Raw genomic sequence first — 25,984 nt, 5'->3', positions numbered from 1 at the left:
ATATCTATGAAAAACCAGGCTTGCTAAAGCCCATTGGTTTTCAAATTTATTACCTTGATTACCACAAGGTAAATCTCAATGCTGGGATTAGTATCTCCTGACTCCAAATTCCACTGTCCTTTTTGGAATGCATATCATCATCTTGATTCTCCTAAAGACTAGGTCATTAAGTTTTAAAAAATATATATATAAGAGTTATTCTGACTCTGGCTTAATTGCTAAAAATAAATATAATTATGCCAAGAAACCTTCTACTATGAAAATATCCCCATCTGTCTACACAGGACAACTTTTAAAAATCAAGAAAACAATTGAATAGCAAAAAGACAATAAATATTTTATTTCAAGAAAGGACTTATTTAATTCAATTATTTGCAATGATCTTTTACAAATGTTAATTTTATAATTTCATTAGTTATACACAATTAATTTATAGTGTTGATTATAATGCATAATATATTGACAAAGAATATACTTATAGGCAAACGAACTGTGATTTCAACAGCTGGAGAACTGCCAGTAGGGGAATTCTCTCCAAGAAGCAACCTATCTATGACTTGGTAGATAAATCCTAGGGAGTAACCAATCAGAAGTTAAATGACTTGCCCCAGGTCACACAGCTATTAAGTAGGAGAGTCAGGATTTGAACACAGGTCTTCCTTACTCCAAGTCCAGCACTCTATCCACTTGCCAGTATTTGCATCTGAGCAAAACTGTTTGCATTATCTTTCCTCCTGTTGCTTATTATATATGTGCACTAAAGAAACAGAGACAAGAAAGGAAATAATAATTTAAAAGTAAAAATTAAAAACATCCCCTTGATCTGATTTTTTTTTTCTGTTTTGAAAAAATAAAACATTATCTGATAACCTTCCTCAGGGAGAATTGCATTTGAATTAGTCATTAAAATCAAGAAAACTGTGTACCACTGACACAAAAACAAATTTGTTTTTATATGAAGGGTATTATGTAATTTTAGTTATTTTCTTCAATCTGTGTACTCACAGTCATTATTCATATTTATCCTAATGATGCTATGTAATATTACCTCTTTTTTGTTCATGAAATAAAAAATGTTACTATAGATCCATATATATAAATTTATAGCCCTGTACCTGATAAGTTATAGAATAAATATAAATATTTTTTGTCAGTGAGCAGAACTGCTGGTCTTGAGTTCTGATCTTCCATCAGTTTGTTATAATAGTTTATAGTAAGTAAAATAAAATTTAAAACATTATCAATGCTTATTTAAATTACAAAGTAAAGAAAATAAGCATTTGGAATGTGCTTTTTAATTTGCTGTCTTGAAACTAACACAGATGTTTAGGTGTCCTTATTCTAGAGATCATGGGGGTCTTTGAAGACCTGGGCTTCAAATTCTAGATGTCTCTGCAAAATAAAAGTGAAAAAAATTAGATATAGTTTACACTAACCTCTAATAGGATTCTTAAAGTGGCCCATTTCAATTGATGACTTAGTCATAAGTCTAATTAAAAAAATTTTCAAAAAGAGTAAAACAATTAAAATATTTTAATCCTTTTAAGAAAGGTAGAACAATTAGGGAAATGGAAGAAATTAGGAAGCTGCACAGGGAAAAATCTATTGAACCGGTGGGAGAAAGTACATAAATATTAACAAATCTATTCCATATTATAAGAAAATGATCTTGTTATCTGTTGTGAATAATTTCAAAGTGAAAACATACAATTATCTACAAGTAATTCTGTCTATATCCAAAGATTAATTTCCTTACAATGCTTATTAACAAGGTACTAAATAGTGGATGAAGTGTATTTTTTTAGATTCTTGGGAAATATGAGAGAAATCGCAGATCAATCTACTTCAGAGTGGAAATCACTGTATCCCTTTCCACATTTTCCTATCACTGTTAATCATTTTATAAACCTCAGCTTTGAATTGCTCTGTCTGATAGTATCACTTTTGTTCAATAGTTTCCTAATGCATTTAAAATACAATAAAAACTGCCTTGTTTTTATTTAAAAGATGTAATTTGGCTATGCTTTTATCTTTTCAGGCTGATTACATGATATATCTCTCCATTTATGTTCCTACCAACTTGCTTTCTTTCTGTTTCTCACATGCAAAAACTCCATTTTTTAGCTCTGTACTTTTGTACAAACCATTCCTAATGCGTAAAATATCTTCTCTTCCTTTCTCTGTCTCTTGAAATACCCAACTCCCTTGAAGACTCAGCTCTTTTGCCACCCTCTTAAGGAAGTCTTTCCTGAATCCACTAGTAATTAGGACTTCTGCCAAATTACCATTCATTTATTTTGGATGTATCCTGTATTTGTGATGGTTGTTGTTCAGTCATTTCAGTTTTGTTCAACTCTTTATGACCCAATTTGGGGGTTTTCTTGTCAAAAATATTGATGTAGTTTGCTTTCTCTCTCCAGCTCATTTTATAGATTAGAAAACTGAGGTGTTTATGGTTAAGTGACTTGCCTAGGGTCACTCAGCTAGTAATGATCTGAGGTCAGATTTGAACCCAGGAAGATGAGACTGGTTTTTGAAGAGGTAGAGAAACTGGAGACCAAATTGTCAACATTCCCTGAATTGGAGAAAACAAGGGAGTTCCTGACACAAAAATCAAACCAAAACAAATATCTGCTTCTGCTTCATTGACTATATTAAAGTCTTTGATTGCATGGATCACAATGAAATAAGGCAAGTCTTCAAAGAGATGGGAGTACCAGATCATTTTTATCTCCCAAGGGACCTGTGTAAGGGCCAAGAAGCAATAGTTAGGACACATGGAACTGATTGGTTAAGCTTGAGAAAGTATTACAACAAGGATGTATATTGTCACTTTATTTATTTAACTTATATGCAGAATACATAATGCAAAATGCCAGGTTGACCAAATCAAAATCTGGAATTTAGGATGCTGGGAAAAATATCAATACTCTTAGATATATAGATGATACCACTCTGATGGCAGAAAGTGAAGAAGAATTAAGAAACCTCTTGAGAAGGATGAAAGGGGAGAGATTAAAAGCTGGTTTGAAGCTTAACATTAAAAAAAAAAAAAGAAAAAGCCCAAAGATCTTAGCAACTGACCCCATTACTTCCTGGCAAATAGAAGGAAAAGAAATGGAAATAGTTGAGATTTCATATTCTTTGGCTGAAAAATCACTGCAGACAGCAACTGTAGTCATGATATTAAAAGATGCTTGCTCCTTGGAAGGAAAGTTCTGGAAGATATGGACAGTATGCTAAAAAGCAGAACCAACATCTTACAGAGAGAGAGGGGTTCATATAGTTATGGTTATGGTTTTTCTAGTAGCATTGTAAGACTTGTGATAGACTACAAGGACATCGTGGTGCTGAAAATGCTTTGAGAGTCCCTTGGACAGCAAGATCAAATTATTCAATAGTTTAAGAAATTAACTGAGAATATTCACTGGAGACTCAAATACTGAAGCTGAAGCTTAAATACTTTGGCTACAAAATGAGAAGACAGGACTCATTGGAAAAGACTTTGATATTGGGAAAGACTGAAGGCAAAAGGCAAAGGGATGGCAAAGAATGAGATGGAAAGTGTCACAGAAACAATGAATAGACTTTAGGAGATAATAGAGGATAGAAGAGTCTCCAATGTTATAATCCATGGGATCAAGAAGAGTCAGGTATCAATGAGCAAGCAACAAAACATGCCATAGCTCTCTGATACAATGAAAGCTCTTAAAGACTGGAATTATCTCACTTCTAATATTTGTATCCCCTCTACCTAGCACAGTGCCTGAAATGTAGAAAGGATTTAATAAATACTAGAAGATTGCTATAGGATGATAAACTGAGAAGTTCAAATGAAAGTTTTGCTTGTTTTTTGTTAAGGATCATGCCTAAGTGAGGGGGGGCAGGTCAATTCACTGAGAGCCTCCATAGCTGTGTATCACAACACCCCTGGAGGAGTTGCTAAATAGCCTTTGCTAATGCAACTGTTCCTTGTGGATTGGGAATGAAATAAATTGGAGGCAAGAGGGAAGAGGAGAGAAGTCAGAGAATGCAATTGCCTCAATCTCCTTGTATCATCATCATCCTCTCACATGAAGAAGAAGATCCATTCTACAGGTCTAAGTTAGATCTCCAGCAACCACTGGCAGGGGCCTCCTGTATCACAACAGTTTTTATGAATGAGGATAATGTGGGCTTATTTGCAAAGAAGAAACTATTGGGTATGGAAACATAAAAAATAAAAGACAAAGGAGATAGTTGAAGAGGAAGCTCAGAAAAGAGAAAGTAAAGAAAAATTCTAATCCAAGGTTAAAGTCTTTAGAGAAGAAGTTACTTCACAATTCTCAGAAAATGACAGCAGAAAGATACAAGCCTTATTAGAAACTTAACTGTGGCAAGACCTGGGTGATACCTCATCTTGACAGAAGGAAATTTAAAATATATTTTGTATGATGAGAGGGCAACTGGTCTTATTCTGATTTCACTGTGGTAGCTCACAGTTACTTTGGGTACTTTCTTTCTAGGAGTGAAAAGGTTTTTCAGAAGCTACAGAAAAATATCAAGGAGCTATGAGCATTGCAATGGAATGAATATGGGGCTATTTTCAATGACTGTTCATACCTTTGATTCCGGTAAACATGGACCAAATGCTTCTAACAAAAGAGCTTCTTCTCTTACAGACATTTCATAGTCTGCAAAAGATAGCTTCCCATCATGGTCATGATCCTAGAGAAGATGAAGATGAGAAAATAGTAGATTTTATGTCAATGGTGGATTTCCTAACATTATGTGTTATATATGTGTAACATTTTATACATAATTGAAAGGAAAAAAATACACAGGATTTTTCTTTTAATCAAGGAAAAGTTACATGATACAGTGGCCAGAAAGCTGGTGTCAGAGTTAGGAAGACCTGGGTTTTAAATATTGCTTTTGATATATACTGTCAGTATGACTTGGGGCAAAGCAATCTCCACATGATCTTAATATTTCTCTGAGACTATAAATTATGGAGACACTGACTAGCATTGTCAGAGGGAGCTACCTCATGAAGAATTCTTTTTACCAATGAAACCACAGGTTCTGCCTTTATCCCCTATCTCCACCAAAAAGGAACAAAATGTTTACTGAATATCTCCTTTGTGCTATTTTCTCATCCAACTGATTGTATAGATTATAATATATTGATATTTTATTATAAAATGCTTACCATCTTCTTAAGTGTTATATCAACTAAATCTTTAATCCCTTCATCTGGATCTTCTTCACTTGGTTGCTTGAGAAGGCTGTTTTTCAGCATGTGAAACATTTCCTCTCGTGAAATGAAACCATCAGCATTCAAATCGTACACGTCAAAACAATCTTTTAAAAACACAAGAAATTTTAATTTTACAAAACTGACATTTTATTAACTTTCTCTTAAGTAATTTTAAAACACACACAGAGTAGGTAGCTAGAGCACTAACAATTATAATAATTTTCACAGTGATTTTACTTATATGTATAGAGTTATCATGGCCTTTATAATTTTAATTCAGAAATAAAAATTCATGTAATCAGCCTAATATCAGAGCCTGTTTTGTATTCATACATGCAACATTTAAACACACATCCAAGACCTAATGCTGCAATTATGCTTAGAATAAAGTCTCCTTTTCCTCTCCACTTAGAAATTGTCTACATTGGGTAGATTGTCCTCTCATATTACTTCCTCCCTGTAATCATCTTTCATCACATCCAATATGTAATTTTTCTCTAAAGGGTGGGCTAGGTTAATGGAATCCAGAGCATGCTTGATTTCCAGTATTTTCTTAGATTATGAATTTGGGATCTGACTCTGTCCTCCTATGTTGATCGATGCCATATGCTATTGACCATAATGGAGATATCTGCTAGCTTCTTCAGTGTTAGAAACTACTGTTTTTTGGATTTCCTGTTCACCTTGATCATTTTTAGTAAAGTTAAAATTTCAATAGCGTTTGCCTCAAACTATATTGCTTTATCTTAGAATTCTTCACATTCTTTTAAAAAGTTAAATGGTCAATTCTTTAGATATTTCTGTCCAGTGTTTTTATTATCTCTTAAAAGATTTGAACTTATTTACTTATAATTGATATCTTACCCAAGGACATACAAGGCAATGATGAAAGCATAAAAAAAGATTAAAGTAGTGGTCCTCAAGCTTTTATTTTTTTGTTTGGAGTACCTTATTCTTTGATGAGGGAGCACTGTACTATAGTGACCATTTAATCTGACATAATATAGGCATTGGAAAACTCACACAATTGGAGTTTCTATTCAATAAAGGTAATCTTTTTTTTTTTTTATTTTTTGCAAATTCAAGGTCTAAAATGTTTTGAGGCTTGCATAATCTTATAGGTAATTTTCTTTTGTTTAGAATATTATATTTAACATACTACTTTTCTTGGGTAAGCAAAATTTATATTAAAATATTTATGATTTTTAAAATCTGCACTAATATCTAAACTTCTTAGCATAATTGGTATGATTTATAATACACTCTGAAAATTACTGCTCTAAAACCAAGAATGGAACTTGGCGATACTCAGATTAATGTATTAATTTAATATTAATTTGTAGAATTTAGCAGTAAAAGAATTTATATATTACTTCAAATAAGAGATCAACATATGAATAAAAATTAAGTGTAAAGATCAGAGAAACTGCAAATACTTTATAAAATACAATATCATATTCTGGAAAACAAAGGTTGGGGGCATATCTAATCCATATATTGGAAAGTAAATTATAAATAAGACTAACATATTAAAAAACGAAAGCAAAGATTGGAGTAAAATTTATTTTTAGAGAAATCACAATTTTTTAAATTATGAAAAGAAAATTTTTGAGAATTATTTGAAGATGATGGCTTATATAGGGTAATTGGGTATCATGTTCTTTCTTTTAAGTAGAAAAAAGAAGAGAAAGACATCCCAGTCAGCAAATCCTTCAATAATATACTTAATTAGCTCCCACTCTGGTATATCCACAGTGATACACATACATGGGTACATATGTATGTATGTGTTTTACATTATAAATTGGTTACAAAAGAAAAATCACATTTTTTTTCTATGTTTTATCCATAAAAAAGGCTGTGATATTTTTGTGCTTATTTAAAAAAATGGCTTTAGATTTTTCCTCTTTTCAAAGGCTCCTGGTAATCAGATTTTTATATTAATATTGTTACTAACCAAAACTGTGCTGATGTAATCTAAAATATAGCTACTGATGGTTTCCTGTTGTATTTCATCTGTGGAATGTCCTTCTGCAGCATTCAATTGTCCTCAGACAGCATATTTAGACTATATACCCTGGTATTACTTTTTCATTATAGTGATTTCTTGCTAGAAGAATTACCTGTACTCATCACTTGACAATGCCTAGCTTTTCCAGGAAGAAGTCCAAATATGAATCAAAAAATGGATCTGAAAGAACATGTTATATATTCCATAACTTTATGAGCTTTGAGAAGATCATTGACACTTTCTTGGTAATGTTATGCTTTGTAGTTTCCCAAAATGTTTTTGGGCACTTAAAAAAATATCACTTCCATGCTTCTTTTTCTACTTCATTAATGTATTCTTCACAATATTCAACTTCCATCACTTCCATTGTTTGAAGAGTCACAAACATATTCCCTCTTTTATTTTACTGATTTTTGGAAAAAAAATCCAGATAAAAACAACCTATATCATTTCAATACACTAAATTGATAAATTTTCCCTAAGCCAAGTTTAATGGTCATAAGAAAATTTTTTCAGTACTAAACAACAGTTGGATCACCATATTTTTCTTTTTTGGAATCAATTCTTTTCTTTAAGGCTTCTGTTAATGGAATGGGGTTTATTTTTGTTTCTATTGTTCCATTCAAAGGTAAAGCAGCAGTTTGGGATAAATTAGTATTTGGTATTGCTAAGATATAATCCTAGTAGTAAAAGAACAACCATATTTAGTTCTCATAACGTCTTTTTTCTCATAACAATGAAATAAAGCATAAATATTTTTCATGCTTATTAACTCAAATATTGAATTACCATGTTTGGGATATTTTGTGTATCATCTTGTAGGAGATTCTGTTCTTTTATTACAAAAGTCAAAAGTTCATCTTTACTTTTGTATAAGTTAAGATAATGAACAAGTTTATTTAGAGCTGTTTGAGTTATTAAATGCAGATACAAGGATACAGAGGTTACTTCAAAAGGGAAATCATAACTTAGACTCCTTTCTTGCCAAAGAGAGCTTTGTCTTCATTCAAATTCCAAGTTTTTAGTAGTTTTAATCTAGTATTTCTTTGTTTTCTTAAAGAGATTTTATAACTGTTAAGCCTATCTGGATATTATGTATTATGATATAGACTTGGTAATTAAACAATCATCAATGTAATATGTCATATTTTAATATATAATTAAATAAATTATATATATATACACACATATGCATATGTGTGTAGTTTTCTTGGTTTTGTTTACATCACTCTGCATAAGTTCATATAGATGTTTGCATGCTTCTTTTAATTCATTTACACACATAATTTCCTTTTTTCTTTTTTGTGTGAGGCATTTGGGGAAGGGGGTTAAAGTCACTTAACTTAAAGTTAAAGTCACAGGGTCAGATGTCTGAGATTGGATTTGAATTCAAGTTTTCCTGACTCTAATAACAATTCTCTGTCCACTGCATCACCTAGCTGATCCCATACACATTAGTTCTTATAACATAACAGTATTCCATTACATGTATGTACTGTAGTTTGTTTATCCATTCCCCAATTGACGTGTATCCATTTTGTTTCTGATTCTTAGCTATCATGAAAAGTGCTACTTTTGGAGCATATGGGGACATATTCATATCTATAACTCCATTAGTGGAGTCTCTGTTCCAAAGAGAATGGACATTTTAGTCATTGTATTTGAATAATTTCAAATTGCTTTCCAAATTGATTGTATCATTTCACAGCTCCAACAACAATGTATTAATATAGTTCTCTTCCCAAAACCACTCCAATATGGTTGCCATTTTGGGGGCCATTTTTTCCAATTTTAAGGATATATAGAAAAACTTCAGAGTCGCTTTAATTTGTTTCTCTTATTATTAGTTATTTGCAGCATTTTTCACTTGTTATGAATACTTTGAAGTTCTTCCTTTGAGAAATTTGACCATTTATTAGATAACACCCATTAGTGACTCTGTATGTGTGTGTGTGTGTGTGTGTGTGTGTGTGTGTGTATCTGTAGATGTAGTTTAGATAGAAAAACCTTAAAAGAAAAAAACTGATGCAAAGATTTTTCCTCACTAATTGACTACTTCCCTTCTTATCCTAGATGTAGTAATGTCTGTGCAGAAGCTTGTTAGTTTCAAGTAAGCAAAATTATTTATGTTATCTTTTTGTAATCACTTCCATCTCTTGTTTAGTTGAAAATACCTCTCTTACACATAGCTTTAAGAGCTGCATGATCTGTTTCTCTTCAAAAATAATTTGATAGTATGATCTTTAATATTAAAGTCAAATTCATTTAGAATGTATTGCACTATGTATTGGTTGAAGCCTAATTTCTTTCACACTATTTTCCAGTTTTCTCAGTTTTAAAATGGAAATAAGAAATTTTTCTATATATAATATGCTATCTACTTTATAAAAAAAACTGGATTATTGAGTTAAATTGTTTCTGGATCTCTTTTGTCAAGTTTGTGTCATTGTTCTATCTATTTTTAAACTAAATTGATAATTTTTCAAAGGAAAACAATTTCAACCTGCAGAATAGTCTTTTTTTTCTCTCCAAAACCATAGCATTGGCATATCAAATAGTATATAACAAGATTCATGCTTCTGGATACTTAATAATCTCCTATAAGAGAAACTGCACATTTGAGGTACTCAATTTTTAAAGTGATAACTTACTTTACAACCAAAATTGAATCCATATTTTCTTAACTGGAATGGAAAAGTATTATTTCTCAGAGGTATAAAAATTAGAACATTGAATATGTAATAAAACTATAATGGCCAGAGTTTGAAGACATGCTGATAAATTAATGAAGATATAAGTCTATCAAGTATAATATAAAATATTTGAGAAAACAGAATTGTAAATAATAATGAAATTTATCAAATGATGCCTTGTGTACAATTGACAAAGCAGCTTGCTACCTACATACATATCAAGAGTTGATTAGATGAAGATGTTCCAGTCTTCACTGCCATACAGTACATAAGTTGAAACTTTACAAACTATTCAAGGATAAACATACAGTAACTTCTCACAAATCCTATCCTTTTCCCCATCTCTAGTTGACCAAATTACACCTTCTTGCTGAGTCATATATAATATTTGAAAAACATTATATCATTCAATTACAAGAGAAATTACATTCATATTTTAATTCATCTAAAAACACACCCAAAACATATTGAATAGTGTTACTGTCAAAATATTCCTCCATGATTAATATTTATGTCCTTGTATTAGACTTCAAAAGTCAAATTACCTCATTCACCTCCTCTTCAGTATTAATAACTTATAACTGCTTATAATTTGGCTGTTAATCATATCACTCAAAGAAAATTGTTTTCTGTAAGATTATTAGTGATCTTTTATTTGCCAAATCATATGAGGTTTTCTTTGTTTTAAATCTTTTTGACCTATTTTTGGTATCTAATACTTGACCGCTTTTTCCTCAGGTAATCTCTCTTTTTTGGGTTTGCATGACATTGATGCCCACTGTTTTTCTTCCTACTTGCTCTGCTGCTCCTTCTTAGTTTCCAATGTATTGTCATCATTCTTTTCTTATGACCAGTGTGACAGTATACTTCAAGGATTTGTCCTCAGTCCTCTTTTCTTTAAACATTTGCCCTCCATGGGGAGCTTATCAACTATTAAAGGCAATAATTTATTATTATATTTATATAGAATTAACTCTTTGTTCAACCTGTCTTCCTCATAAATATTTTCTTCTATAATTGTCTATTGGATGTTATCAAATGGATGTCTGGTAGCCATCTCAAATTCAATACATTCAAAACAATACTCACTGCATTTCTCCTATCCACCAACTTTCCTCGTTTTAACTCCCATATTCTTGTAGAGGGTACCACCAACTTTCTAGTCATCTGGGTTTTCTCACTGGAGTAATCCTTGATTCAACTCTCTCTCTCTTCATCCCTTCATATCCAATCAATTACCTATAATTCATTCTACCTCAACAATACAATTGTACATTCATTCCCTTTTCTCACTTACATAGCTACGAATTTAATTTAGGCTCAGATCACCTCTTCCTTGGGTGAACATCCTTTCACTTGTCTTTTTTGCCTCAAGTCTTTTTCCTTGACCAATTTGTCTTCCAATAAGCTACCAAACTGATATTTCTAGAGAAAAAGACTAAAAACAGCAAACTCCTAATTAAGTCAATCCAGAGGATCCTCTTTACCATTTGTAAATAAAATAAACATGATTCTTCTTTTACCTCAAGGATAAGGCATAAACTCCTTCCTCTTAAAGTTCCTTCATAACATGGGTTCAGTCTGTCTTCCCAGGCCTTTTACAAATTACTCTCCTTTATGTCCTTCACCCTCAATGTAAACAACCTCCTTGTTTGTCTCCAAATACTACTTATATCTCTAATCACTGTGGTTTTAGACACGATTGTCCCCTATTCCAGGAATGCACACCTCTGTCCTCACCAAATAGGATCCTGCTAGAATCCTTCAAAGTTTAGATTGAGTGTCACATCTTATAAGAAGTCAATCTTGTCCTGATCTTCCCCAGCTATTGGTGCCTTTATCCCAGAAGTCATTTTGTATCTTTTTTGTATGTCTCTGTGTAGTTATTTGGCATTTCCCTCCAATAAAAAAGAACATTCGGGATTTTCCATTTTTACGTTTGCTCTCCAAGACCATCCCTGAATGCTCTAATTTCAACCTTCTATAATCACAAAAATGTGATATTTAAAAAATGATAGAATATAATTTAATTTATTTAGTTAGTAGTTTTAAAGAAACATAAAAACTTAAAGTACACTATTATCAAATTACTCATTAAAGAATACATAATTTCAAATTATATTATGCTATGAAATTACTTTAAATTTTGTTAAAAGTAGATCTGGAAATTTACTTCAGCACCAATTTAGGAAAAAAAAAAGTAGAAGATTTTTTAAAAGGAAAAAATATGTCAAATACCCTAGATTTCAAAATAGCAATAAATGCTTTCTTTTTTGTCTTTAGCAGAGGTCCTAAACAGAGTCTCTGATATTGACATCTAACATTATTATCTTTGCACATAACATAGACGGCTACCAAATATTTGCTTAATGAATGAATCAAGCAAAGATCTTAAAATAAACTCCAAATTCTGATAAATGATGTTTATTTTTTCCATGACACATAGGTTACTATGTGGCACATAGCTATAAAGAACAACATGAATTTTCTCAGTGTGGGGATCTTCTTTTCATGAGTGCAAATTCCAACCCATCCATGACTTCAAAAGTCTTAGGGAAGTGCTTAAGACATATATAGTTTAACTGGCTTTCCTAGGGCCACATAGCTAATAAGCATTAGAAACAGGATTTGAACACAGGTATTATTGAATAAATGAATAAAGTATTTATTATTAAGTGCTTACTACTTTTAAAGCATCCCGCTAAGCACCAGACATAAGTAACAAAGACAATTCTGTTCCCATTCTAATTCCACAGACAATACACATGGAAGGTTTCCACTGTAAGCCAGATAAGGTCTCATGGGCTTTTGGTTACTACAGTAATGCCTCTTCTTTAATGCCATTTCCACTAGTAAAATCACATTGGTTTCTGGTACTTAAGTCCTTTATGGTGTCAAGAAGTTGGTGGCAAGCTCTTTTTTCAAGGTCTTAAATTGTGGCGATAGTTCCTGTAGGACCAGTTGCCAAGTTGCATCTGTATAGCAATCGTTTGCCAGAATGATGTCTTTGGCCACTGGAAGCATTATTATTATCTTAGGAATTATTCCTATTCAGACTTCTGGACTGGTTGTCTTCATCAGGGTCTGAGGGGCAATGGTGGTCAAGATAGTAGTGGTTATTTGATCAATCAGGTGTTTTGTTTTTTCCTCAGAGTGCCCTGATGCCTCATCTAGGCTGGACTGTCCATGTGAGTGGCGATGGTGATTCATTGACATTTGATGGAGAAGACTGACCCTTTTCTCATGGAAGTGTCTCCCCCGATGATAACACTGAGGTTTGAGTTGGAAACAGGAATGGTTATTGGGACAGAGTTGTCCTTCTACTCCCAAGGATCTTATGCCTAATTGTTTTTTGGTGACAGTTAATTAGAAATTGTTGTAGATGATGATGAAAAAAAGTCTCCCCTAGTGATGTAGCTATCTCATGAACTGAGATGAAAGCAGAGGTTGAGGTTTGGGGGAATACTGCTATTTGCAAGGTAGTTGATCCAGGACTCCAAGAGGAGATAATAATAAAGGTGGCTTGAATTACCATATACTTCCTCCTGACTCTCCCAAAGTGCCTTACTACCTTAGCTAGGTTGACTTGTCCATCCTGTGAACAGCAGCTGATTAGCAATTAGTCCCTTATCCCTAGATGCCATCATCCCTAGATATGTGGGTTTGAGCTAGAAATAAGACTAGTGGTCTGGATTTGAAGATATTGCCACTCCCTGCGCTTTTGTCCTTATTTTATGTCTAAGATCATGCAATCAGTATAGATCAAAGAGCAGACTTAAATCTGGGTCTTTCTGGCTTCAAAACTAACTCTTCATCTATTAGGTCATAAGACCTCTCTAATAAATACTTATTATTAAGAATTGAATTCTATATTAGTACTTGTCTTTCACTGCACTGACTATGCCATGATGCTTTTCATCCAATAAAATAATTAGAATTGTAAATATATATGTATATATATAATTAGCATTTACCTATATCAAATATGCAATTAATTTTCAGACATTAAAATAAAATAAAAAATTTCAATTTCTTGACTTTCCTCTTTATTGTCCATTCCCCACTCACTATTACCCCCTGATTTTAATATTCATTATAATATTTAGAATAGAAACTCAAAATTCATAGGAAAGGCATATGAGGAAAATGAGTGTCACCAGAAAGCTGTTTGTCAACAATTTGGATAACTCCAAATAAAACAATCTTTACGTACTGTAAGCACAAAATTCAGAAAAATAGCCATTTTTAAATCAAGCACTAAAACCTTACATTTCATTTTTTCTTCCAGACTCCCTCGAAGAAACACACATAATCCTGCTACCCATTCTGTCACATTCACAAATCCATCATTGTCTCTGTCAAAAGCACGGAATACTACAAAAGACAAAAATTGATTTATATGAGACTTCTTTTTAGAATATTTTTTCAATATAACATTTTGTCAGAACTACCAAAACATAAAAATCATTTTCTCTATATTTGAATTTTCTGGAGAAAATGAAAATTTTGAAAATTTTAGATAAATAGTTATATACAGAAAACAACGTTCTCTTTAAATAGTTGTATAGCCATAGTAGGATTTATGCTGATTTAATGTTGTTTTATTTGTAATTTTTATACCCAATCTTTTGTGCAAGAATATAGCATATTTTCTATGATGAAAAGCCAAAAGTTTTTTTAAAAAACAAATTGGAAACATTAAGATTTTCCCTTTAAAATGAGGCAAACTTGATATGACAATTTCTTGTGCTTTTTGTCTCTGTATATATGGCTTACTAAAGTTTATTTTCAAGTGAGATTTGAAACATTGAATGCTAATTTTATTATAAAGGACACTTCTCCAATTCCAAAGTCACTGAAGTCTTGTTTTTGGCAAGATTTGGCCACTGTAGATTGAATACGTTTTCTTACCCCTGTCCATAATCATGTCATCAGTCATTCCAAATATAGTGTGCAGGATGTTTCGAAATGCATTGCGATCTATCCCAGTGGTACCTTGTTTTTCAATTGTTTCTTCCAGCAAGGTATGAAAATGTTTTATGAGGCACTCTATTTCATGTTTGTTAACTGTGATGGAAAAGGCAAGAAATGAAAAAAAAAACTTATAAAATATTGAATTTTTGATAATTTTTTTTTACACTGAGTGATGTACCAAAAATACAATTCTCAGTGATAGAAACTATATTTTAAGGTAGAAGCTAAAGGTTATAAGATGATTTCAAAAGCTAAATTTAGCTTAAAATGGGAGGTTGAAAGTACCTCTAATTATCGATAGTACATTTTTTGAATAAGTTTGAGTCAAAGGTGTATAAAATCATTGCTTTAGAGTTAGAAAGGACAAAAATCATCATGTCCAACATTCTCATTTCATAGATGAGGAAACTGAGGAAAAGAGAAAATAAGTAACGTCCAAGGTTATACATCTGCTAAATGTCTGAGGTCAGAGATTTACACCAGTGTTCTTGACCTGAAACCCTGCAATCATTTTATGCTATGCTGCTTCAAGAGTCAAATCACATTAGAGTAAGGAAAAAAACCATGTTTGGTAAATATAGGCAAAATTAAATAAAATCTGTTTTTTGTACAGTTGTGTCTGATTCTTTATGACCCACTGGGCCTTCACACACAGAAACACAAACACACAAACTCCCTGGACCAGTTCTTTAATCACTGAATCATTTGGCAGCCTCAAATATCTCTTTCACCTCAAACTAAAAAAAAATATAATTGAGGGAAGATACAGAGTTAAAAATGGAAAAATAAATTTAAAAGTCTAACTATTAAAAGCTGAATTAAAAATCCTTGTATCTATTAATTATCCTTTCAACAACTTGATTAAGAGATTCTATGTGACTATCAACTTTCATATAGTGCTTCATTCTGTTACCATAGAAACAGATTTCAGGCTCATGTAAACCATATGGGCACCAATATTCATTTCAATTAAACATCAATTGATTCCTAAGCTCTCTCACTGAAAGTAGAAACAACCTTTTAAATAAAACTGTCATATTTATCCTACCACCTACAAGTCCCAACTGATATCACTATGAAATGATTTCATGCTACCTCTAACATGCAAGAAGTTAGAAAGAAGTAAACAAAGTTTATTCTGTAAAGATAAGTCCTGGAAGATAAGAAAGCAAGGCTCTCTGAACCTGCCTCTGTATTTGACTAGTCAGATCATTTTAGACTAGCTATAAGCAAATTGGCCCTTACTTTTTTCGTCTATTAGAGGATCTCAAAACTCCTTCCACTGAAGAAACCTGAAAAAACTAAGCACCCTTCCACAAAATTTCTTCTACAATAAATGTAAAGTCTGGACTAGCTCTCTGGAGGACCTCAGGATCAGCCTTGATCTTAGTGGAGGAGTGGAAGAGGCAGGAGGGCCACATGGCTGGTCAAAGATGGAGTTTGGTGTCTTCTCTTGTGTCTGTGGCTGAGAGCTGTGGCTGAGAGAGACTTCTATCTCTGAGACTCCCTTTAAATACTCCAGTATGATTACATCACTACTTCACACTGAGCATGTGCAACTGTAGAACATTACATCACCATATTACACTAAGTATATGCCAAGTAGATTGATTACATTAATCAATTGATTATTTAATTAATTCCATTAAGTATGTGCTTAGAGAACCATTATCTCACATTGAGTAGGTACTTAACTATAAATACCCTGCTGTCCTACCTTTTCAGAGTTCTTGTCCACTACACCTAAACTTGGGAACTTAGTAGAAAATATTAGTTTCTTTTTAAAAATATTTATACTATAATGAATCTTTCTTCTTAAAATACTTCTTCTACCATATAAGATCTCAAATCATCTTCACTCTCATCTTTAAAATGCAGACACACAGACATATATTATTATTATTAATGTGTATATATTATCACAGTTCCTATAACTCTAAAAGTTATGATGTGCTGGGATAATATTGATGTGGTTCTAGAAGATCAATGGATTGATTTTTTAATGAAATTTCTTGTTCTAGGATTATATAAAGTTTATCCCCTGAAGAATGATGGCATAATCATCTCCATAATCATAATAACTTGACCATCAGGGAAAGAATAAAATAAATAAATAAATACCCAGTAAAAAGATAATATTTCATATTCTATCTCCTCCTTCATCTTAAATAATTTAAAAGTCAATTTGTGGACTTCTTTCAAATTTGACCAATTAATCAAAAGATTTATTAAAAATGCCTACTATATGACACATATATGACAAAAAACACGCACAATGTAATCAGGTAGTCATTAGGGTTTCCTTTTTCTTTTTGTAGAATAACAGATGGCAAAAGTGTTTAATACTTTTTTTTTTTTTTTAACTACCAATCCTTTAAAAGATATCATGAGGTCTATTTACAACATACTACAAACCTACTATGAAAGGACTGTGTTTCATTCAGTGTTCTGCATAATACCTATTGTATTGTTTTGTCAGAATGTTTATTCAAAACAGCTATTGAAAATGTTAAGAACAGCTGTTTTTCCTCCAGAGATAAAAAATGTTTTATGTGAAAAAGCATCAGATTATAATAATCATAGTAATACTTTAAATGCATATGGTTTCTTTGTACTAAGGGAGTTTAAGATGTCCTCTATAGAGCATAACTTTTATTTACAGTACAATCCTGTAAGACTTTTCTTTTGTTACCACAGCCAAAAAGTAAATCACACTCATTACATCAGATACTAATGAGTAAAAATTGCTGAATCCTACAATCTCTAGGACAGTCATTAAAGAACACTTCTGTTCTTTTCCCTTTATTCTTGGTAATACAGGTGTACTCTCAGGTCCACAGTTGCTGCTGTTTTCTCAGGTAGATACAAATATTCAAAGAGTAAACATTTTGTAATTGAATTTTTCAGATATATCTTCAATTTATCAAAACAATTTTATTTTTCTGGCTTCTATGTTCTATCCCTTGTGAAATACAAGTGTTCATTTAACACTTTAAGAGTTGAACCAATCATTTCCAGGGCTTCTTAAAGTATGGTCATGGTAGAGTTAAGGACTTTGACTTGTGATTTTATTGATGGAAGGAATTTCCAAATGGAAATACTCTCTCTGTCAATATAGGTTGGCACTTTCTCCACAATTTATAATCTTACCTAGTTTCTAAATCATTGAAAAGCTTAGTGACTTCCCCAGTGAGTATTCAACTCAAGGTAAAGCCTTGAACGTATTTCTTTGTCTTTTAAATAATATTTTATTTTTCCAAATTCATGCAAAGATAGCTTTCACTATTCATCTTTGCAAAAATTCGTGTTCTAATTTTTTTTCTCTCTCTCCCCTCCCCAAAACAGCAAGAAATTTGATATAGGTTGAACATGTGCAAGTCTTTTAAACATATTTCTATATTTATCATTCTGAGCAAAAAAAAAATTATATCAAAAAGGGAAAAAACACAAGAAAGGAAAAAAAAAACAAGCAAACAACAAAAAAGGTGAAAATACTATGCTTTGATTTACATTCAGGTTCCATAGTGGATGTGGATAGCATTTTCCATTACAAATTTATTGGAATTGCCTTGAATCACTTCATTTTGGAAAAGACCAAGTCCATCACAGTTGATCCTTAATCTGATCTTGTTGTTACTGTATACAATATTCTTTTGGTTTTGCTCACTTCACTCAGCATTAGTTCATATAAGTTTTTCCAGGCCTTTCTGAAATCAGCCTACTCATCATTTTTAATAGAACAATAACATTCCATTACATTCATACGTTATTCAGTCATTCCCCAGCTGACATCATCCACTCAATTTCCAGATTCTTGCCACTACAAAAAAGGCTGCTATAAACATTTTTGCACATGTAGGTTCTTTCTCCTCTTTTATGATCTTTTTGAGATACAGACCCAGTAGAAATGCTGCTGGATTAAAGGATGTGTACAGTTTTATAGTCCTTTAGGCATTTCTTGCAGAGTCTAATTTAAGCTTGCTTCCAGCAAGGTATGCTGCCCCTTATGATTATATTAAGTATGTTTAGAGTCTGTATCACTACAATCAACATACCCAGTTCCCCAAATATTGTATCAAGGGCCCAAAAGGGGGCATTCTTGTATACAACTCATCTCAACAAATATGCACAAAACTGCACCAAAAGCATATTTGATGCTGGGAATTGTAAAAAATGAAATTATCCCTTCCCTCAAGGAGTTTACATTATACCTGAAGATACAACATATACAGGAATTAGATCCAGGATCATTTGAGGAAAGACTTTTAAGACAAAAATTGATAGGGAGGATGAAAGGTAGGGATCAGATTCCTATAGTATGTGACACCTGAGCTGAGCTTTGAAGGAAGCTAGAGATTTTAAATGAGGCATGAGTGAGATAGTAGTAATTATTTCATAAGCTGTTTCCACATGCACTTATACTTGTACAGATCTTTCATAATTTATACACATATTAAATGACTATTATAAATATGTCCTTATGGAATATTATAAAAGGAAAACTTGAAGGGGAAGTTTTTATCACATATTCACAAAAACTATGATCTTGAATACTACCACAGAATAGACAGCTTGAGAGAAGGCAAAAAAAAAACAGAGAATTGGAAATGGGGAAGCACTGGTAGGCCAGTTTTTAATGTGTGATATATAATTGAGAGATCTGTGAAGTAAAACTAGAGCAAGTAATTTGGAGCTAGATTGTAGAGGGCCTTATGTGACATTTGAGCAGTTTTGAATTTCTTCTTGGAGGCAATGTGATACTCTGTTGATATTAATTTGGCAGCTGTTTGGAGGATGAATTGGGAGTGAGGGTACAGACTGGGTGTGTGTGTGTGTGTGTGTGTGTATTGCTGAATGAAAGCACTTTCTCAAAAAGTTTGAAAAACAGTATCCTTATATATTTGGCTTGAAATCATCATTATAACTGATCTTAAAACTATAGTTATATAAGTTGCATAGAGTATACATGCTATTACTAAATGTCTTATTTATACTTTTGAGTTTTTATGCCCATCGGCATAGCACAATGTCTAGATAACAATAACCTGTTAATAAAGTCTTTTTTGACTTTTTTGGATTGAATTGAATTGTTCCTGTCCTGAGTTGGGGGTGCAATGTATATATTACCTTTATAATGTAACTTTCTTGAACACAGTAGTTGTTAGTTTACTGAAAATTGTGATAAGAAGCTGCAACTGTTTTATGGGAATGTGAATTCCTTTTTCCCTCTAAAAAGATTGTGTAAAAAAGCCAACAGGAGTCTAGGCATGTATGTGCATTAAGGGTAGGGGGACTGAAGGATAACTGCTAATTCCTGAAAAACCATTTACTATACAAATGGGTTTCTCTCTTGAGAAATTAAAAAGTGGAAGCAGTGGTTTAGACTCAGTAATTTCTCCCTCTTCCACCACCCCAACTTTTTTTTTTTTTTTAAATCCATGAAGCATATATGGATAAAGATCTCTTAGTGAGAATTACAGGACAGAGCTAAAGTTCTGAAGGTCTGGAGGATTTTTTTTGGGGGGGGGTTGTAATTGAAGGCATGATGAAAGAAAACCCTACCGGGATTACCGACCTGGTAGTGGAAAAATTGGGGGTCACGCACCCGCAAGCACATAGACATCTCAGAGCACATAGACAACTCAGAGCTTGAGAGCAAATTTGTTTTTTAAGTTTCCTCAAGAGCTAAATTTTAGAAATATGAGGAAAAGCGGCACGGCTTCTGTACGTGGAGATGATTGATGTGAATGAAGGGATTGGGAAGAAGAAAGCATGATAGCAGTGCCCTTGGCTGTGACCCAGGAGACGGAGCTCCGGTCTCCTGGAATCCGGAGCTACTTGTCCCAGGGTCTACACGAGGTTCGTCAGGGTTGCGATCATCGTTACTCACAATGCTTGGAGGTTTTACTCAAGGACTCCGCTAGCTTCTGCATTCTCCTACGGTTCGCAGGAAACATTGTCGGGCCGGGTGAGGAGAGAGCTGTTGGTCTCTCGATGGTAATTTCACTGCGAATTCTCCGGAGTCACCTGGAGGGTCTCACCCGATCCCCTATGGTGTGGTGGTCCACAAACCTGCAGGATCGCCCCTTCTCCAGCACCTCCCTGCCCCTTCCCCACCTTGCCGGCCTACCTGCCTAAACCCGATCCGCCCCATTGCCCGCCCCGCCCTACTCCAAACACACAACGTGACCATGGCAACCGGCTCAAGGACCAGCCTGCTATTGGTTCACAGGAAGATAAGTGTCTAGAGGGTCTGGAGAAATTCCTCCCTCACTCCAGAGTGAGAAGCTGTCAGGTGCGGATAAATTGTTCTTGTTCCGAATCTTGTACCTTCACTATCCCGCCCCTCCCCCACTTTGAAAAATCTTCCATTCATTTCTCTTTCTCTCGTTACTCTCTCTCTCTCTTTCTCTCTCTCTCTCTCTCTCTCTCTCTCTCTCTCTCTCTCTCTCTCTCTCCCCCCTCTCCTTCTTTCTCTCCCTCCCTTCTTCCCTCTTTTATTTCCCTTTCTCTCCCTCCCCCGCAGTCTCTGTGTTTCTATCTCTCTGCCTCTCTGTTTATCTCTGTCTGCATCTCCGTCTCTCTCTCTGTCCTCTATCTATTCATTTTTTCTCTTTGTGTTTGTCTGTCTCTTTGTCTCTATGTCTTTGTATTTGTCTGTGAGTCTCTATCTCTGTCTCCTTCTGTCTCTGCCTCTGTCTTTTCTCAACTCTGTTTTGGAGCCTGTAATTGGTAAAGACATGGATAAGATACTCGAATTTCAAGTATGGAGACTTAAGAGAAATTAGCTACAATTGCTTTCCTAACCCCATACTAATTTACTAAATTTAATTCTGTTTGCCTTTATACCAGCTCCTACAGCTTATGGGAATATATTGCCTTATCTGGGATGACATATAGGGAATTCTGTGTGAGGAAACTTCTTTAATCCTGTTTATCCCTACATGCTCTGCAATTTTAAAGTTTAGAATTCCGTGATTTGCTCAGTCTCATGGCCAGTATTTGCAAAAGACAGAGATTGAGTCTAGCTTTTCTTGACTTCATTTTGCCCACTAAACTGATGAATGTACATGAATTTCAGAGATGTTGAGATTTATGTCTGACCTCAATCGTTGTTTACCAAGTTTAGGCTTGAGATTCGACTCAGAAACAGGAAGGGGAGTGTTTATGTTCAGATGTATGATTAGACTAGATGATTTAAGAAATGACTCGGCTTAGGTTTAAACTTCTGAGACTTAGAGACATTGAGCAAATCACTTAGTTGTTCTCAACGCTCCCATTTCCTCATATATAAGTCATTCAGTAAATATTTATTAAGTGCCTGCTATGTTCTAGGTTCTAAGCATTAGGAGTGCAAAAAAATGTAAAAGAAAATGGTGTCTGTTCTCAGAGACAGTAGAATTTCAAGAGTTTTAAAAGGTTTCCTGTAGAAGATTGAATTTTGATTGGGACTTGAAATCAATAGGTAGAAATGAGAATAGACAATATTCTAGGAATGGGGGGGAGGGGGAGAGCCAGAGAAAAGGCTTAGAGTGAAAAGATTGAATGTTTTGCTTTTCAAACAGTAGTGACTGAACTGACTTAAATTCACTGAATTGAGAAAAATATATGACAGGGAGTAAAGTGTAAGAGGGCAAAATATGTAGAATATTAAGTTATGAATGCCAGCCCTCTTTGTAGTGGCTAGAAACTGGAAACTGAGTGGATGCCCATCAGTTGGAGAATGGCTGAATAAATTGTGGTATATGAATATTATGGAATATTATTGTTCTGAGAAATGACCAACAGGATGATTTCAGAAAGGCCTGGAGAGACTTACACGAACTGATGCTGAGTGAAATGAGCAGGACCAGGAGATCATTATATACTTCAACAACAATACTAGATGATGACCAGTTCTGATGGATCAGGCCATCCTCAGCAACGAGATCAACCAAATCATTTCTAATGGAGCAGTAATGAACTGAACTAGCTATACCCAGAAAAAGAACTCTGGGAGATGACTAAAAACCATTACATTGAATTCCCAATCCCTATATTTATGCACACCTGCATTTTTGATTTCCTTCACAAGCTAATTGTACAATAATTCAGAGTCTGATTCTTTTTGTACAGCAAAATAATGTTTTGGTCATGTATACTTATTGTGTATCTAATTTATATTTTAATATATTTAACATCTACTGGTCATCCTGCCATCTGGGGGAGGGGGGGTGGAAGGTAAGAGGTGAAAAATTGGACCAAGAGGTTTGGCAATTGTTAATGCTGTAAAGTTACCCATGCATATAACCTGTAAATAAAAGGCTATTAAAAAAAAAAGAAAACTAAGTTATGAATGCCAAAGAGGATTTTGTATTTGATGAGGTTTTTGTGTTTCACTGAAGTAGGGGAGTAAGTATCATGGTCAAATCTACCCTTAAAGAGACTGACTTTGATAGATGAACTGAGGATAAACTGGGGTGGGGGAAGAGACTTTTAAGAGGGAAACCTACCAACAGGCTACTGCAATAGTCTAGGCAAAGGATGATGAAAACTTACATCAGAGCAGTAGTAGTAGTGTCAAAAGATAGAAAGAGGATACTGAGAGATGTTGCAAAAGAGAAATTGATAGGTGATGGAACAATTTGGATATAGGGTGTAAGAGAGAGAGAGAGTAAAGAGTCAAAGATGCCATCTAAATAGTGATCCTTGGAGATTGGGAGCATAGAATTACCCTTGACAATAATAGGGAAGGTAGAATGGGCAAAAAATTAGGGGGAAAAATAATGAGTATGATTTTTTGATGAGTTGAGATGTCTACTAGACATCTTAGTTAGAAATGTCTAAAAGACAATTGGAGATGTGAGATTTTTGGTCAAGAGAGAGTTTGGAGCAGTATAAATTGAAAATCATCACCATACAAAGCCATGGGAGTTTATTAGATCAACAAGTGAATTAGGAAAGAGAGAAGAAAAGAAGGTCTAGGACAGAACCATGAGGGACACCTGCAGTTAGAAAGTGTGATCTGAATGAGCATTAAGCAAAGGATGCTGAGAAAGAGTGGCCAGATAGGTCAGAGAAGTACTAGAAAGACTGGTGACGTAAAAACTTAGATAAAAGAGAGTGCCATGGAAGAGAGTGATCAACATTTCAAGAGCTGCAAAGGTAAAAGAGAATGAAGACTGAGAAAAGTCTACTGGGTTTGTTAACTAATATTATTGTTAACTTTGAAGAGAACAATTTTAATGGAATGAGATCAGAAGCTGGATTATAAGGACATAAGAAGAGAGTGAGTGAAGTCACCTATTGTAGATGGATATTTTCAAGGAATTTAGCCACAAAGGGCAGAGGCAATATATAATCAGAATTAATGGAGATGGAAGGAACCAGGGAGGGGTTTTTTGAGCATGTGGAAGATACACGTTTGAGGTAATAGAGAAGGAGCCATAATACAAGGAGAAACTAATAAGTGATAGAGGGGGAATGACAGAGGGAGCTTTCCAAAGAAGCCAGGAGTACCACACAAGAAAAAAAAAGCACATATGGTCAGATGATTGCCCCTATTCTACTTCTCCTTTTCTCTTGGAAGGCTGACAATTAGGTAGGAAATGGCCCTGCAGGAGATGGAAGTCAAATATGCACAGCAAGAATAGAAAGTGCCATTTACTAACTTTCTTTTTATTCTTTTCTCAAGTGACAGGTGCATCTGGAGATGGAAAAGCAAAGGGGAAGTTTGCTCTACACTGGGAATGGGCTCCATATTGCAATTGGGAGATCAAGCTGGAGGCAGGAGGTGGGAATTGTCTGGTGTTGGTGCAAATGGAAGTTGACTAACCCCTTGTCACCTTCTTTGAGGGGATGCATGCAGCAAGGACTAGGGGGTGGAAGATTGAAGGTGGTTAGCCAGAAGAGGCCTGGTTCATCTTCTTTCAGCTCTCTAGCTCTGGATTTGTGGATATAGGATTCTTCCAATTGTAATTTTCTGGGTTTCTCACTTGCTTCTCTTCTTAAGGGAGTGAGACATTCTTAAGACTTTCTGGGATCTTGCCTTTTATGATTTTCTATGTTGCCAAGATAAAGGTTGGAACTATAGGGCTCCTAACAGAAGTAGTTTGCATCTAGCAAGAGGATCTATGCATAGTAGAAGTGGAATAAAGGAAGGAAGTCACTGGTGAAAAAAGCAAAGGAACATGAGAATCATGGAAAGAGTCCAACTACAGCCTTATATGATGTAAAATGAAGCCCAGCTTTGTCTTTATGGAAAAAAAGACTAGTATAATTGATTTTCTATTTTTTCTAAATATAATCTCTGGCAGCAAACAAAGCAGTTTTCTCACATATGAAATTTGAGAATAATTGCTGATCTTTTCATCTATGCATTGGCAAAATCCTTTTTAGGATAATTATATAATGGACATGTAGTGTTGACAACAAAGATAAGATTCAATTTCTCTTGGGAAGATGTGAAAAGAGCCTCAGAAATCTACTACAAGCACCTTATTTTCACATATGAGTAAACTGATGGCTAGAGGAGTTGTGTTTTATCCAAAGTCCTGACAACCTTACAGTGAAAACTATTAAAATAGTTGGTTGGTCTCTCTGACTTAAATTTGTTCCAAGTGTAGTCTATTTTCCACTCAGCTGTCAAATTGATCATTAAGTACAAGTGACCATGCCACAAGTCTCTTCAATTAACTTTGATGACTTCTCTAGGATCAAGTATAAAATCTCTGGCTTTTAAAGCTCTTCATAATTTAACCCCCACCCACTTAAAAAACCTTTTTAGTTTTCTCAGACCTTAGTTTTTCTATTTACTCTGCAAATCTAGGGATACTGGTACCCTTGCTGTTTATAGAATAAGACATCTTTTCTCCTCATTTTGCTCAGTTTCACTGTGTGTCTCTTATGCCTGAAACTCTCTTCTTCCTCATCCTGGACTGTCTTGACTTCTTCAAGTCTCAGGTAAAAGCTTATCTTTTGTAAGAAGCCTTTTCCAGTCTTCTTTAATCTTAATAATTTCTGAGAATAACTGCAACTTAACTAATGTACAATTCTTTTTTGTACATGCTTATTTGAATATTGTTTGAT

At 33.9% G+C, this 25,984-nt stretch overlaps 1 protein-coding gene and 1 long non-coding RNA gene across 9 annotated transcripts in view; one reads left to right on the top strand and one right to left on the bottom strand.

Annotated features, from left to right (window-relative positions):
• Positions 1 to 358: 358 nt before the first annotated feature.
• Positions 359 to 21,196, bottom strand: EFCAB1 (EF-hand calcium binding domain 1). 6 transcript variants are annotated; one of them, XM_031946423.1, is made up of 6 exons: positions 20,808 to 21,090; positions 14,855 to 15,010; positions 14,213 to 14,317; positions 5,192 to 5,343; positions 4,603 to 4,707; positions 359 to 757 (listed from the first exon to the last, which is right to left on the bottom strand). In XM_031946423.1, exons 1-6 carry the CDS (start codon positions 20,872 to 20,874, stop codon positions 680 to 682), a joined length of 663 nt encoding a protein of 220 aa, XP_031802283.1. In that variant the 5' UTR covers positions 20,875 to 21,090; the 3' UTR covers positions 359 to 679. The 6 variants fall into 6 exon arrangements, with proteins under 6 accessions (XP_031802283.1, XP_023351793.1, XP_003759840.1 ...); XM_003759792.4 differs by lacking the exon at positions 359 to 757 and adding an exon at positions 1,087 to 1,392 and having other exon boundaries at positions 20,808 to 21,087; XM_031946421.1 differs by lacking the exon at positions 359 to 757 and adding an exon at positions 2,486 to 2,743 and having other exon boundaries at positions 20,808 to 21,095.
• A 2,991-nt stretch (positions 21,197 to 24,187) lies between these two features.
• LOC116420584 overlaps positions 24,188 to 25,984 on the top strand; it is a 189,819-nt gene continuing 188,022 nt past the window's right edge. For 2 of the 3 annotated variants that reach the window (XR_004230953.1, XR_004230952.1), the window contains exon 1: positions 24,188 to 24,689. This is a non-coding gene — a long non-coding RNA (uncharacterized LOC116420584). The remainder of the gene's footprint in view (positions 24,690 to 25,984) is intronic. The other variant, XR_004230954.1, reaches the window with a different exon arrangement.

This window comes from Sarcophilus harrisii, chromosome 1 (genome assembly GCF_902635505.1).
Source record: "Sarcophilus harrisii chromosome 1, mSarHar1.11, whole genome shotgun sequence".
In the NCBI taxonomy this organism is placed as follows: Eukaryota; Metazoa; Chordata; class Mammalia; order Dasyuromorphia; family Dasyuridae; genus Sarcophilus; species Sarcophilus harrisii.
Note: the sequence above shows the minus strand (reverse complement) of the source record. Positions and strands in the feature narration are given on the sequence as shown.